The 16,565-nt window shown below is 44.5% G+C and overlaps 1 protein-coding gene across 2 annotated transcripts in view; it reads right to left on the reverse strand.

The window, feature by feature from the left end:
- Window positions 1-16,565, reverse strand: part of LAMC3 (laminin subunit gamma 3) — a 72,032-nt gene that overhangs the window by 14,701 nt on the left and 40,766 nt on the right. For both annotated transcript variants that reach the window (XM_083485501.1, XM_083485502.1), the window contains exons 13-22: window positions 11,582-11,770; window positions 10,430-10,675; window positions 8,686-8,839; window positions 7,316-7,458; window positions 5,618-5,796; window positions 4,182-4,326; window positions 2,946-3,151; window positions 2,145-2,221; window positions 1,398-1,532; window positions 615-753 (exon numbers count right to left, since the gene is read on the reverse strand). In XM_083485501.1, coding sequence (XP_083341627.1) covers window positions 615-753; window positions 1,398-1,532; window positions 2,145-2,221; window positions 2,946-3,151; window positions 4,182-4,326; window positions 5,618-5,796; window positions 7,316-7,458; window positions 8,686-8,839; window positions 10,430-10,675; window positions 11,582-11,770 — 1,613 coding nt within the window. The remainder of the gene's footprint in view (window positions 1-614; window positions 754-1,397; window positions 1,533-2,144; window positions 2,222-2,945; window positions 3,152-4,181; window positions 4,327-5,617; window positions 5,797-7,315; window positions 7,459-8,685; window positions 8,840-10,429; window positions 10,676-11,581; window positions 11,771-16,565) is intronic.

Genomic DNA, 16,565 nt, shown 5'->3' on the forward strand with positions numbered 1-16,565 from the left:
CCTCATTTTTAAAGGTAAGAGCCATTCCCCAGATTCTTAAAGTTCATCCCCACAACCCAAAGTCACTGGGTTGCATTCAGCTACCTCCTATTCCAGGGGTCTGCAACCCGCGGCTCCGGAGCCGCATGTGGCTCTTTTACACCTTTGCTGCGGCTCCGGGGCGGATACTAGCGAGGGGAGGAGGAGCATTGTGCGCCCCGACACTCCCCACTGTGGCGGGCACTGTACTGGCTGTGACGTCGCATGGGGGTGGTGCATGCGTTAGTCACGCACCGTCCCGACGTCACCTTCCCACCCGCTGTCAGATCGCGGCTCCGGAGATATATTTGTTTTAAATGTCGCAATGGTTTTGCAGCTCCCAGGTTTTTTTCCCTTCGAAAACGGGTCCAAGTGGCTCTTTTTGTCTTAAAGGTTGCAGACCCCTGACCTATTCAGAGTAAATCTATTGAAACTAATAGGAATAAGTCATGTCCATTGGTTTCAATGAGTCTACTTTGTGTAGGACTGCCATTGGCTACAACCCATGGCATACTTCCCCCCCTTTTTTATGTGGCATGGTCCCATGAAAGGGGGCAGGGGATGTATTTAGTGCACATTTATTCCCCACTGCTCACCAGCTCTATGACACTGATCTGCGTGAGGTTCTTTGCCATGTTGCCCTGATGGACTGAAGCAAAAGTCTCCTCAGCTTTGGCTGTAGCCTCTTCCATCTGGAAGCCAAGCTCCTCCTGTGCCTTTTGGATTCTCTGGTAGCTGTGAGAAGATGCCAAAGGAAACTGTGAGCCAATAGGGCAACAAAAGAAATAGAAAATTGATGCAGCATACACAATCACGTGGTCTGGGAATGGAAGTTCCAAGGGACATTTTTGCTGATTCAAAACTCCCAGTCATTATTTCAGAGTCAGTGAAAATTTAAAGCTGACATCAAAGAGGAAAATACTAGCAAAACAATTAAGGAGCTGGGTTTTTCTTTTCTTTTTGCACCTCATTTTGCCTAGATCAAAACTTGAAGCAAATTATGATGGTCCCTCATATGATGTTAATCATATGCTTATGAAGATGGCCATAACATTTGTGGAGCAGATGAGCTGGACTGAAAACATCCTCATTGCCTTCAGTCTAAACATATGAGTTCCTCTCTGAGGTTAAGGTTTGTTGAGGGGCAGAGAACACTTGTCTGCATGCTTGCAGGGAAAAATGGCTGCGGATAGCACTGATTGGCTAATAATTAAGATGTTTCTAATACTGTATATCTGTATCTCCTGCCTTCTAGAACTGAGAACAGTGTAATTCAGGGTCAACAATATGATAACTGCAGATGCTCACAGGCTTTGCATTTGGGCACCCACTTGGCCACTGTGGAAAAAGGATGCTGGACTACATCCCCAAGAGCTCACCTCTCTTCCATCTGTCCCCTAAACTCCAGGTTTGCATTGTCCTCTGTGATACTCTGCAGAAGATGGTAGCTCTTCTTGGACAGGAGCATGGCCTTTTGGGCAGTGTCCTCTACCAAGGCTGCAGCCTCCATATGGCTGTGGAGAGAAGACAGAAAACAGAGTGACTCTGGCATTGCTGGCAATTTCACCAGTCCAATCGCTAGGTAAAGGGTAAAGGGGACCCCTGACCATTTTTTCCAGTCATGGCCGACTCTGGGGTTGCGGCGCTCATCTTGCTTTATTGGCCGAGGGAGCCGGCGTACGGCTTCCGGGTCATGTGGCCAGCACGACTAAGCCGCTTCTGACGAACCAGAGCAGCGCACGGAAACGCCGTTTACCTTCCTGCCGGAGCGGTACCTATTTATCTACTTGCACTTTGACATGATTTCAAACTGCTAGGTTGGCAGGAGCAGGGACCGAGCAACGGGAGCTGTTGCGGGGATTCGAACCGCCAACCTTCTGATCAGCAAGTCCTAGGCTCTGTGGTTTAACCCACAGCGCCACCCACATCCCTGTCCAATCGCTACTAGTTGATTAATTGGGTGAACTACAGTACTCAGGATTTTGGGGGGCAGAGGAATGTGCTTTAAACATATGGTGTGTACGCAGCCTTCATCGTACTCAGGGCCACCCCACTGAAATCAGTGAACACATTAGTCCATTCTAAGTTGGAACTTATATATTCAACTGTGAATATGTGAAACATACCTCTGGGCCAGCACTCTAGACTCCTGTGCCTGGTGGGTCCAGTTGGTGGGCTGGTGCGACATCTCAGCAGGAAACTCCTTTAAGGGAAAGAGGGAAAATCCTCTGGTTTTCTGGAGAAAACTCTCTCCTCTGGCAATACACTTCTGAAAATAATATACTCCTTGCAAGCTTCCCATAAACACAAGATGTGGGGCTAGAACATCAATGGGGAACCTCTGGCTCAGGGGCCTGATTAAGCCTGCCAGAATCCCCATTTGGCCTGCCAGGCCATTCTGGCCAAGCTCGCCTGCTCTACACCGCCTTCTGATATGATGCCAAGCGTGCAGCAGGTAAAGACGTAGCTGTATATCAGGCTTCATAAGCTCTGACTATCAGCCAATTGTCAGGATCTGTGAAGCCCAGCGGACAGTGCTCTACGAATTCCAGATACAGTGGTATCTGGTGGTCAGTGGGGCTGGTGGGGTGGAACAGGAAGCAGAGTCAGAGACAATGAGAGGCGGAGCCAACTCATTCTAGTTTTGTCCCTATCACCCTGCTATTTTCTCTAAGGGCAACACCGAGACTAAGGAAGAGAAAGTTGACAGGCATGGCCTCCCTCTGGACTGGTTGTAAGTAAGAAGGCAGGAAGGGCGGGGATGGAAAAGGGCAGACTGAGGTTGGTGGGGCAGTGCCCTGTTCTCCCTAATGGACCAGCCTTCAGCACACAGTGATCAGCTGATCTCTGGCACTTGGCGAGCTGTGCCTTTGCCCACGGACTCTTTTGAATTCTGCGCCATGCCAGCTCAACTCTCGGTGTGGTACCATGGCATCCAGTGTGTCGGTGGCCATCTGGATCTGTTGTTGTGTGGACTGCAGGATGGGCAGGATGTCAGTGAGGAGGAGGCAGCCCTTGGTGCCACTCTGGTTGTCACAGCCCATAATCTCACTGGTGGTTCTCAGCCGGCTCTCTGCATCATGCACTAGGCTCTCCAGCTCAGCAAGCTCTTCTAGGAAAGCCACTTTGGCACCTGCAGGGGACAAAAATAGTTCTTTGCAATGGCTACTTCACATGCTTGGGGCTGTGCCAGAGAAAAGCTGGATATGGAGCATTATGGGATATGTTTGGGGGGCGTGTTATTGGATCAACTCCTTTGTAGTGAAGAGGTACATAGCGTATTCTGCATAGAGTGCAGGGCAGGAGGGTACAACATTTTAACCTCTGCAATTGACCAGAGAACCAAGGGAAGCTGCACCCTCTGCCTCGCAGGAAGAACATCATGGCTAGGGAGAGACTAACCTGGCTGTATCCATTGGCGAAAGAATGACCAGCTACAGGGTACTGTAAGGGCTGGGGGAGGACTGTAGCTCAGTGGGTGAGCATCTGCCTTGCATGCAGAAGGCCCCAGGTTCAATCCTCAGCTTCTCCAGGTAGGGCTGCCTGAAACCTGAGACAGCTGCTGCTGTCCAGTGTAGACAACAGCGAGCTTGGCAGCCCAATGGCTTAAGGTAGCTTCTTACATTCCTTAGAGCTTGTTTGCTTCCTTCCTGGCAGAAGGAACACTTCTGGGAACTTTATAACCAATGCTTCTTTCAGGGGGCTCTCAAGGGTACACAGTACCGGCACCTTTTTTTTCTAGAAGAAAAGCACTGGTTAAAAGTGTGGCACTTACTGTAGCAACTTCATGGTGAGTACCAGAACCCTTTTTCTAGAAGAAAAGCACTGTTTTTAACCAAAAATCAGTTCTAGTTGTTGTCTTCCTCAATCTCAATTCCTTTTCCTTTTTGTTGTGCCTTTTAGACTGTAGGCCTGCCAATCACCTTTTCTCTCCCATTTTTGAGCAAGGTGTGGAACCAGATGGACACACGTGAAATGCACATGAAGAAGACACAGAATGATCCATTCATCCATATACTTGACCTTTTTCAAGGCAAATCCTAGGACACTCTTGAATTGATAGTTTGCTTTGGGAGGATTCTTTGTTGGTGGGTCCCTTCTAGATATTTCATGTGCTCCAACAGAAAGGGAAGACCCCTTTCCCACCCACCCAATCTCTTTACCTTTCAACAGGTAACGGCTGTGGAGAGTGTCACCCCGTGGTGAATCCCGCAGCACGGCAGAATAATAACGTGCCCTCATCACGCCACAATCTGGTTTCTCCAACCATGACTCCATCATTGTCAACTTGGCCTTCAAATTGTCTGCCTGCAGGGAGAAAGAGAACAATATGGGATGGCTTTCCAGGGAAGACATACATAATAGAAAAAAACAGCCTCACGGTGCAACCCTGAGCTTGGGTTCCACAACTTGCTGCTTGCAGAGGAAATGAGGCTGAAACAAGATGGCTTTGGGGAAGAAATGCAGACATGATAGTAAAAGACAGTGGTACAGCACAAAGGGTAGAAAATAGTTTATTTTATTAAGTTTAGGCAACTTTCCCGGGCAAATGCTTGTCTAAAATGTCTTAAGCTCAGAAATGATGAAAGATAAAAAGGGCAATACGCAAATGTAAAACTTGAAACTACCACTCAACAACACAGTCTTAGAAATGAATACATGTATTCAATCCAGAAATTTATCAAATTTTTAAACTGTTCCTGGTTCTTGGCAATATCACAGGGGCCAATTAGCATCACACATAACCAGATGCTGCTTCATATTTGTATATAAATGCAACTAAATCAACAAAAACGTTGGTTGACTAGCCATAAATTTGACTAAATTACCTAAATTTAAGTATCACTGCCTAGCTGCAGTAATTCATGATGTAGTAACTTCCCAATTTGATTGCCACAATGCATTCTACATGGGGCTGGCTACCCTTGAAGACAGTCCGGATGCTGCAACTGTTAGAGCGCTGAGTGGTGTAGCCAATCACACCCATACAACACCAATTTTAAAGGAGCTGTACTGTTTGCATATACGCTACTGGGTCCAATGATGCTAACTTATGAAATACTTAAAAAACCTGGGACCCAAATAACTGAAGAAGTATCTTTCCTTATGCCAACCTGAACAGGCCCTAAGATATGCTAAAGAGTGTTGGGTCTACTGTATAGTGACATGGGATAGAACCTTCTCACCAGCGGCACCCCACTTCTGGAACTCCCTCCACTTGGAAGTTTATATGGCACCTTCCTTTGCCTTAAGACTTAGCTGTTCAGCCAGGCTTTGGTGGGCATTCTGAGTTGAGTGGCTGGTGAGACCAGCTCAAAATGAAATGCTCTGTTTGCCCACAGAAATACAGCTATCATAATTGTTGATTTACATGTTTGGTTGCATTAACTGGTTTATGATTGCTATTGCTGTTGTTTTGTTGTTTTGATACCAGGGATCTTAAGGGATGGACAGTAGTCTAGAAATATAGTAAGGAAGTATTTTTGTTTTTAATGGGGTTAATTGGCTGACTATACATTTAGCAAATCTGACTAAAATGTCTGATTAGCTGATTGGCTGACTGACTGGCTGATGCAAGCAAGCAAGCAGTGAGTTTTACCTCTTCCTTCACGAGACTGTAGCAAATAGGGCACTCCAGGCACTGATTGCTCCCAGGGTCATAGAAGTGGTTCACTTTGCACTGGTCACACTTGTACCCCACAAAGCCGTGCTTGCACACACATGTGCTGTTGTCATGGCACTGGAGGGAGACAGAACCGAGCTGGGAGCAGTTGCAGGCTGGAAGTAAGAAAACAATATGTGTGACTCTTAATTTGGAGACAGCATGTATGGGAAGGAGGAATAGAAGGGGAAAGGACATAGTCTGGTGATAGAGCACCTGCCTTGCATGCAGAAGGCCTCAGGTTCAATCCCTGGCATCTCCAGGCAGGAATGGGAAAGACCCCTGAGCCTAAAATCCCTAAGAGCCACTGCCGGTCAGTGCAGGCAGTACTGAGCTAGACAGACCAGTGGTCTAAGTTGGAATAACATCCCACCTTTCCAGCTTTTGGGGATGCTTCCAGTGGTGGGAAGAGAAATAGTGAGATTTCTTTTTAGGACAATGGAGTATCTCCAGCTCAGATGATTCTTAATATTTCTCAGGGCCACTTATTCCTGCAGGGTGTTCAGTATCACTGTAATTTATGTGGTAAAAATGCATAGTTCATTCGCTCCCATAAGAGACAATGATGGGCACCAACTTAGATGGGTTTAAAAGCATATTAGACAAATTCATAGAGGATAAGTGGCTACCTGCCATGATGATTATGTTCTGCCTCCACCATCAGAAGCAGCAAGCCTTTGAATATCTGCTGCTGGGAACTCAGGTCCCTTTGTCCCCCCTTAAAATGTTTGACGGGGCTGGAGGGACCCAAAGTTGATGGGCATTGCTGCCTTTCTTTCTATTCTACCTTTAGATTTTGTTTCCCAACAAGCCCTGTAAACGAACTTGTAAAAGGATTGCTGGATGGCAAGAGAGCAAAAACCATCAACATAATTTCTTATTTATCATTTCACCATTTACCCTCCCCATAAGTGGGCAGGGTAAAGCTCTCCTCCTCCTCCTCCTCTTCTTTCTACCCTTTACCCCAAGGACCCAGGGCTCATTACAACACAATATTTTAAAATCACAATATTTAAAAGCAATTTAAATTAAAGCCTACTGTCACCGAAATAAGGTGTCCTAAAAATATGCCCAAGCAGGCAAATACATAATTTTGCAGCAAGCACTTGTTGATTTGGGTTGGGGGGGGGGAGACTACCAGATGCCTAGAAACTTGGGCTTGGAGACAGTTGGGTTCAGAATAGCCTTGGACCAGCTGCTGTTTTTGAAAACAATCAACCTCACAGAACTGTTTTAGGGATAAAAAGTGAGTAGGGAATAATCCATCTCACCAGTTCTAGGTACCTCTGTTGCTAGGACCTGCCCCCCATATTTTTTTCAAACTGGCGCCCCTGCAGGATATCACCAACGGGGAGAGTGCTGTTGGGTCCTGCTTGCCGTTTTGCACAGGCATCTGGTGGCCACTGTGAGAATGAGATGCTGGACTAGCCTTTAACCTGATCCAGGCTCTTCTGCAGGATATTCCTCATTGTGACTAATTTATCAGTCTCCACCCCATCCTTTTATGACAGATCCTCTTAAGCAGTTGCGTTCCAGTGGAGTACAGGGAGGAAGCCCAAAGAGAAAGAGAGCCCTGCATCCATGACAAGACATTATAGCAAACTGTGAAGACGCTCAATCAGACACTGGAGTTACCTCGGCATCCTTGGAATGAGAAGCCAAAGAAACCAGCTTGGCACTGATCACATGACACACCTTCCACACCAGGTTGACAAGAGCATTGCCCTGTGAGCGGGTGGCAGCGGCTGTGTTGAGAACCTACTGGGTGACATTGGCAACTGAGGAGGGGGAGAGAGGGAGAGATAGAGAGAAGACGAAACAGCTTAGAACCAGGTTACTCAATGGCCTGCTCATATAACCCTGTCTCTGTGCCAGTGGTTCTCAAAGGGTGTGGTTTGCCACAATGGTGTGGCAAGAGAGGATGGCAAGTATGGCGGGAAGATTCAAGGACAATCAAAGGAAAATAACAAACATCTCAAGGTAGTAGGGTAGATTATGCCATCACAATATTATTTGTATTTATTTGCAGAATATGGAAAGATAGCTTTGCAAAATCCAACAATGCTATGAGTTGTTTCTTTTTGTTTTCCAATGTATTTCTTATCAATAAAAATAGAAGTGGTACAAGCAAATGTTTATTCTGAAAATATGACCCAGAGGAAAACTTTGAGAACCATTGCTCTGCACTAAGATTTGCTTCCAGGTCCTTCTCAACCACACACTGTTAAGGATTGGTTAAGTTGGATCAGAAAAGATACCGGACATCCTATGTGGTGTTAAAACTATGGGACTGCTTGCCTGCCCTAATTAATTAAATTTATACACCACTTGAGTGTAAATAGAACCTCAGTGTTTTACTGATAATTTTAATTTTTTTAAAAAAATAAAAATTATCAATAAAGCACTGAGGTTCTATTTACAGTCAAGTGGTGTATAAATTTAATTAAGTTTTGTTTTGTAAATATCTGTGAGGTTTCATTTGCAATCGATTAGTACAGTAATTTTGAAAAAACAACAACCCCAAAATGGGAAAAACCTTTAAGGAAAGTAAAACCAATACTATAATTATCAATAAAAGACAAAGTTCACTGCCATAGCAAGAAATCTTAGCAAGTATGTATGACGAGGTTGTTCAGCTCCATAACTAGGGTATATTTGTCACAATATTGAACTGCAATCAGCAGCACAAAAGTAATCAGAATATGTTTAACCACAGACTAGGCTACGGGAAGAGGCTGTAGCTCAGAGGAAGAGCATCTGCTTTGCATGCAGAAGGTCACAGGTTCAGCCTCTGGCTTCTCCAGGTAGGGCAAGGAGAAAAACCTGCTTGCAATACTGGAGAGCTGCTGCCAGTCAGTGTAGACAATATTGAGCTAGATGGACCCAATGGTTTAACTCAATATAAGGCAGGTTCCTCCTATATTACATATTCCCTGCCTGATTTTTCTCTAAAAATCATTTTCTGCCCCACCCTTCCTTCCTTCCCACCCACTCCACTTGATTACCTTTTGCAACCCTTTCCTGGCTGGAGGTCATAATAACCTGCTTGGCATTGGCTGCAGTCCCGCCTAGTCACATGGGGGAGGCAGATGCACTGACCGGTGACATCATCACAAGTCGCTGCTCCGTTGGTAGAGCCTCCAGGGTTACACTTGCAGGCTAGGAAGGATGAGAGGAGGGAAAATACATTCTTACACTTAAATACTTGGTGGGCTAAACCTACTGGTCTTGACACAACCCAGGCCCCCCATTCAACAAGCAACCCATATTTGTTGTGTGCATTTAAAATCTAAATTTTCCATTCTGCTGGCTTGTTTGTTTTTTTAAAAAATAAATAGTTTTTATTGTTTTAAACCTGGGTGGGGGGCTTCTTTTGGCCTTAGGGCCACATTCTATTGCATTCAACATTCCAAGGGCCAGATACAAATGGATACTCCATCCTGGCAGTGGGCCACGGCATGCAGAGCAGTCCGAGGCTGAGCCCTGCCAGGCCAAGTGGAGGCAGGACCCCAGCTCCTACCTGATCTTTGCTGTGATGGCCTCGCTCCACTGTGGCGCTTCTGGGGCACAGTGCCCTCCCAAGCATGTGCATGCCCCCCAAACCAAAAAATAAAATAAAATAAACCCCAAACCCGGACATTTCCATTAAAATGTAAAAATCCGCCTGGATGGACATGTTGGCCCCCCAAAACAGGATATGTCCTTATATGCAATTGTTCTAGAGCCGCTTCATAGAAGTGGCCAGGGCCAGAAGCAAAAAAAGGTGGGGCAATGAATGTAAATTTTACCTTTTTACAATAGGGTTGTTTCTACACACATTTACATCACTCTCTATCCAGACCAGGCAAAAACACTCCTTTAAAAATGATTAAGATAGTGTTGTCTGAGGTTTCCCACCTGTGTTGTAATTTATGATTTTGTGGAAACCATAATTTTATGATTATTTTTCCTTTTTAGTTGCCTTTGAAGTGTCCAGAAACATCAATTTGTTTAAAGAGGATTAGCTCCAGAAGGCAGCAAGGCTGGACATTCACCAGGGCACCAACGTTAGCAACAGGGCCCACTGCTCTTGCTACAATTTCCATTTAGCACAGGAAATCCAGGAAGACTGGATGCAGCCTAAAAGAATTCTCAGTTTCCATATATTGCGGCTTCCATGTTATGGGAGAGTCACTGAAGGTGTCACGCCAATAAGCCCACGTGGAAGTGGGCAGGACACAGGGCCCCCTCTTTCTTTTAAAAATGGGGAAATAATATCTGACCTACGCCAATGTCAGAGCATCTCACCAGACACAGGAGGGTGATAAAGGCATAATGAAAAGAGATACTTTCCAAGAAATATAGACTCCTTTCTTTATCTATGTTAATGACCAAAATCAAGATCAAAGTTGGGAGTTGAACATTTGCAGTGATGTGACCTAGAAGTAAAGCAGCAAGCTGGAGAGAGAGAGACAGAGCAACATTTGAGAGCAATGTTTGATTTCTGTTTGAATCCAAGGCTGCAACTGTAGGAGAAACAAGACCCTTTTGGGGTGTTGATGCTGTGAACCCCTCCATCGTAGGCTCAGGTTGTATATATGTGTAAATATCATAAAAACACTACAGTCTCCACTGTGCCTCATTCCAAAAGGAAAAATGGACTTTGGGTAGGAGGCTGGAACCCCTGGAATACTTTTTTTAACTTCTGCATGCTGCTGGACCAAAAGGTTTCCAAGCAGCTCTCAGGATGAGTGGAAGGCCTGTACCCACCTGTACACTTCACAGCATGGTTGGTGGCTAGTGGATCTCCATAGAAGCCTTCCTGACACCTCTCACAGTGTCCTCCTGCTGTGTTGTATAAGCAGCGGAGACACTGGCCTGAGACAGGATCACAGTTGCCCACGGCATTGGGGTCCACGTTGCCGTTGCATTCACAGGAGCTGCAAGGTCGGACTGGACCATTCCTCCCCAGGGGGTCCCCGAAAAAGCCATCATCGCACAGCTCACAGAGTCTCCCTAGAGAAGAACAGCAGAGGTAGGGAGAACCAGGTTTTGTCAACAAGTCCCGCCAAAAGAGACTGCAGATGGTACTGCAGTTCCTAAGAGAGCTGAAAGCAGTTTGCAAAAGGTATCACTTTCCAAAGCGTACACATGTAATGCAGGTGCTTTCTGGCTGAGTAGAGTTGGTAGGTTTTTGGAACAATAGGAATATAACTTGTTCATCCTGTTCTGTGGGATGACTGCATTCACTATGCATTCCCTATGATTACTAATTCCTCTTTCAAGCCATCTTCAACTGACTGAAAAATATCAGTTGTTGGTCTCCTAGGAAGCATTACAGCAGCAGCCCATCTGCCATTATTAACTCAAGCGGGAGAATTATTTCACTCTGCTCTGGGGTTTGTCATCATTAACATGAATCCAAACTTCCCTATAAGCCATAAAGACAAAATTGTATGTTCCTTTCCTTCTGAAATTGATTTCCTGTCACTAATTGCAAATGACACAAGGTATAAAATGTTTGTTGCTGATTCCATGAGTCAATGTTTAAAATAAACATAGAGGTTCATTTGAACAAAGACCAAGTGACAGAGGAGAATGGGAGAGAGCAAAGGCGGAAATATATCCCCAGATTTAGTTCCATAGCCATAAGGACCAGCAACTTGCACTTTAAAAACCCTCAAGAAGAACTGAGATTCTCAGAGGGGCCTTGAAAAGCAGAGAGAGCTAAAGGAGGAAGTGGGAAAGAGCATCTATTTACTTTTCAAGGGGAAATAAGGCACCCACCTCAGGACAAAGGGAGCAGTTTGTGGAGCAGGAATCAGAGGCTTCATGGTCACCAGCAACCCCCCCCCCCCACAGATTGGCAGATTGGCAACCACTGGTTTAATGTATGAGCACAGCCCCAATAGTTATACGCACCTCTTTGTCCCAGTGGGCAGTGGGTACAGACCACCTCTCCGCTCTGTGGGAGAGCCAGGCAAGGTGTCTGGCCAGGGCAAGGGCAAGGCTTACAGTCATCAAAGCGGCCAGTGAAGGGGTTGCCATGGAAACCAGCAGCACAACGCTCACAGGAAGGCCCCTCTGTGTTGTGGAGACATTGGCAGAGGCCTGGTGGGAAAAGGAACAGGACAAGCCATCAGGAGTTAAGATAGGAGAAAAGGAAAAACAACTGCTTGCTTTCCCTAAATGTAATCATGGTTTTGTTTTTTTGTAAGAACAATATAACGGCCATTTTGGGCTGGGCAGGTAGTCCATCTAGGCTGGTGTTCTCTTACTGACCAGGGATCCAGTTCAGATATCTGAATTAAATATATCTACATTTTATATTTATACTTTAACCAACTAATCTCCTTGGTCTGCTCAATGGCGCAGCCCTCATTTGAAATTGAAAAATGGAGGTGTGGTCGGTGTGTTGTCTCACATGGAAGTTATTTATTTTTGGAAGTCCTAGAAATATTGAATGAACAGTTAGCTGTCCGTGGCCTGTCCCAAACATTCTTCTTGTTTTATTTCCAAAATGTATAAATCACTTTATGTTAAACACGTCAAAGTGGTGTACAAAAAGGGATGGTCCTTAAAACAAAATATAAAAACAAAGTAGAAACAGAGAGCTTTCTGATTCAGCGATCTAACTGGTGGACATAATAAAATTATCAATAAAACAGATAAAATAATAAATAAAGCACACACACGGAAATCAGCAAAACCATTTAACGTTCAAATAGAAGCTGGCTAGCATAAGGCTAATAATAATAATAATTGTTGTTGTTGTTATTTGTACCTGCCCATTTGAATGGGTTGCCCCAACCACTCTGGGTGGCTTCCAGTATATATAAAACATTGAACTTTAAAAAGCTTCCCTATACAGATGTCTTCTAAAGGTTACATAGTTACTCATCTCCTTGACATCTGAAGAGAGGGCATTCTGCAGAGTGGGTGCCACTACCAAGAAGGCCCTTTGCCTGGTTCCCCATAGCTTCACTTCTGGCAGTGAGAGAACTGCCAGAAGACCCTAGGAGGTGGACCACAGTGTCCAGGCTAAACAGGCTGAACGGTGGGGGTGGAGACACTCCTTCTGGGCAACCTTCTGGAAACCACATGCCAGTGGTGGGCAGGGCCAGAGGCAAAGGTGGACACAGCAGTGCATTTAATTTTTTTACTTTAGGAAGCTAGTTTCTACACACAGAGACATACAAACACACACACACCTCCCTCCAGGCAAGCAAATGATACATTCCAACCAGGCAAAAAAGCTCAAGGAGGGTGTGAAGCAGGGCCAGTGAGGGTTGTGTGGCCTGTGGAGAGCTCCAAGGTCCAGACTAGGGCAGGGTAATGTATAGTTTTCAACGTTGTGATATGTTGTCTTAAATAAGGATGGAATTGTGTACAGGTGAACAGCATAATGTGCTGGCAACCACTACTACTTTGGTGTCTAAAACTTATAAAATCGTACTTACCTTTAACATATTGTTACAACTGTTATTTTACAGAACAGGTGATTTTTAGATAATCATCTTTTCTCTAAAATAAAAGCTGTAGAAGTAATTAGAGGCATAAATATCAAAAGTAAGATGGCAGAATGTTCCCTAATAGACCGGAGGGAGACACACATAGAGAAAAGAGGATAAAGGAGGAAAGAGGCTTAAAAAACAGGGCAAGTTTTATTTCAACTATTTTTAGCTCAGAAGTAAATACTCCCAGTTTATTTTTCCATTGGACTAGCTGTGGATGCCAGAGTCTTGTGCTGCCCTCCCAAAGATGGATAAACCGGACAGACTTTGGTAATCTTTCGAAAGCCAATAGTTGGCGCCCCCAAATAGATATTTTCAATGATTAATCTTCCCAGAACTCTGGGTGTGGGAAGGAAAGTCCAGGGCTCTGGCAGTCTCCTTCCTAACGCTGGGCAAGCATGTGTGTGTGTGTGTGTGTGTATATATATATATATATATATATATATATATATATATATATTTAAAAATGATATTTATTGGGGGGGGAAATTTTAAAGTTACAAAAGAAAAACAAAGTAGAAAAAGAAAAAAAAAAACAAGCCACTTCCAACCATACATATACAAATTCAAAATAAGAGAAAAAGACAACAACAACAAAAAAAATACACCACAAACATTTAAAAACAAATCCATTATTCTCAACCCTCTTTCCTTGACCTCCTCCTCCACTTCCTTGTATCCTGGTTGTTAATTGTCACAGCAAATCCTTTCCATATTTCATAATATTCTGTCATTACATTACCTTAAACTATTTTAATCTTATCTTACTATAAAAAACCTTGAAACTTAAAACTTAAATCTTATTTTTACCAACTTCTCATAACCATAATATTCTTGCATAATTCTTTAAACATTTTTACTAAAGCCAAGTAATTTCATTCCAACATTTTTCTAACATTCATCAATTTTGTAAAACAGTCCTAGTAGTGAAAAAAGGAAATAAAAACAAATCCAATCTTCATCCAGCGTCCCTTCCTCCTGGTCCCGGGTTTTGTCAGTCCTCATTATCCCATCAATCTGGCCCATTAACCTGGTATCCTAATATCCGAGGCCCTTAAGTCTCTTCCATGTCCCTTCCGCAGCTCTTCTTCATATTTGTAACTGTATTTTCCCTTGTCTCCTGCTCGTTTCACTCGTGGGAACTCCAGCTTAGCAATATTTTTGACCCTTCTCGACAGATCAGCCCCTTTTCCATAATCGACACTAAATTCCATGTGGTATTTAAAGACATGTTTCAAAATCCCTCCAAAATTGAGAGCCCCCCCAATCCCAAACATCTCACAGCCCATTGCCAGACTTGAAAAGTCCAAACATCCCTGCATAGGAGGGTCTATCCAACCCCCCATTTCCAGACCAAACCAAACTTTTTCTTTCCAAATCTGGCTTTTTCCAAGTTCATTTGTCAAATCCAAATGTTGGGCCTGTTCTGTCAGGGCACACTCCTGATTTAATTCCTGGGTGGGCTCCACATATTTTCCCACTGCCTGTTCAAAATTTCCCACTGCCTGTTCAAAATTTCTAATCGAATCAGCCATCAAATTCGTCTTCTCATGTAGCTGTTCCAGTAGGGCATTTGTTTTATAGAAAGCACACAACAGAGCTTCTGAATACATTGTCCTGAAGGTCAGATGTCTATTCCCATGATTGTAAACTGTAACAGCTGCCAGCTCCCAGGAGTTGGTTACAGTTTCACAGTCTCCCTCTAGGGGGAAAACTTCTATTTAATCTTTCTTTTAAAGACAAGTCTAGCAACAGAGTTTCCTTTTTTCAGATATTTTTCAGATATTTTGTCAATATTTGTTCCTTTAAGGTGCGAAAGGAAACAATGGAATCACTATGTTTCTCTTCTTTTAGCTATCTGTCAAAAGCGTTTGTCTCTGGTCAATGAGCTTCAAACGTCAGTCCTGACACCCCGCTCCAGGATCAGGACGATGGAAAGTTACTTTACTTTAAACTCACTTCTGCAGATTTAAACAGTCCAGAAAAGATCCCCCTTCTTCTCCTGCTGCTGAAGGGGGGTTCAACAATTTTAAATGATGAAAGCCAATCCTTTAGAAGTGATTTTCTGAGCTCTAGTTTACGTTGTCTTTGCTTTATTCTGTTTACAAAGAAAGGGAAGGCTGACTTCCTGTTTAGACCTTCCCGTTTCAGTACCAAATTGGAATAAAATTTTTAAGTCCAATTCCTTTCTGCTCGCCAGTCCTTATTTAAAGTCCAATTGTTCAAAGTTTAAGTACTCACGGATGCTTATTTTAGAAGCCAAATTGTCCCAGGAAAAAGGAAGCACTCTCCAGCAACGGCTGTGCGGCTTCGCTCCACGGAAATAGCAGTTGACTCACAGCACCGCGCCACTTCCCCCTCTTCGCTCCGGAGCCCGTTAGTGGGTTCCTTTGCGGGTTGGGGGGGCGCTAAGGGTGCCCGCAGAGTCCCATGGTCACAGGCTTCATCCGCCTGTGATTTTTGAAAGGGTCCCCGCTTCGCCGTAGCGGAAAAGACCCGTTTCACGCGGAGCTAGTCCCTCCAATTCAGAGGGAGTCCGCCATTGCCGATGGCGCCACCCGGGAAGTCCACGCTGGGCAAGCATGTAGTAGCCCTCATGCCACACTCCTACAGTAATCCTTGCAGCCTGCACAAGGCCAATATATGGCGCCCCCAAGTGGATCTTCTCAATTTTGTGACACCTCAGATTTTATGACTGAAATGTAAAACTATGTAAAAAGAAGAACAAAAATAATGGAGGAATATGACCTACAACCAAAGCAGGTACTACATGCAATGTGTTATATGATATATGAGGTTCTGAGAATGACAGGCTAAAATGAGTATCCCACATAAACATAGGTCAGAAAGGAAAAGACTTGCAGCAAGGGCTACAACTGTGATTTTATTTTACCGATAATTTTGAAATTAGCAACTTTCACTTAAAATAAAAGTTGTAGAAGACACTAGTAGCATGTGTATCAAAGGTAAGGTGAGATAATGTTCCCTAACAGAGAGGAGAGAGACACAGACACACCAGCACACACAGGAGGGGAGCGGGGAGGAAAGAGACTTAAACAAGAGGCTTTTGTGCCGCCCTCCCCAAGATGGATAAAATAGACCAGACTTCGGTAATCCTTTAGAGCCAATATTTGGTGCTCCCAAATAGATATTTTCAATTATGGATCTTCCCAATTTGTGCCGCGTTCACTCAGTGCCCTGTGAATGAAAACTGTCAAGACTCTGGCAGTACCCTAGAGTCCTTCCCTCCAACCCAAAGATGGGAAAGTCCCCACAGAGTCCCTACAGAGCCCCACAGAGCCCCAGCACTGCCCTCCCCACAGCCACATAATCATTGCAGCCTATGCAAGGCAATATCTGGCACCTCCAAGTGGATCTTCTTAATTTTGCAC

Source organism: Podarcis liolepis (assembly GCF_965112155.1).
Source record: "Podarcis liolepis genome assembly, chromosome: Z".
Classification (NCBI taxonomy): Eukaryota; Metazoa; Chordata; class Lepidosauria; order Squamata; family Lacertidae; genus Podarcis; species Podarcis liolepis.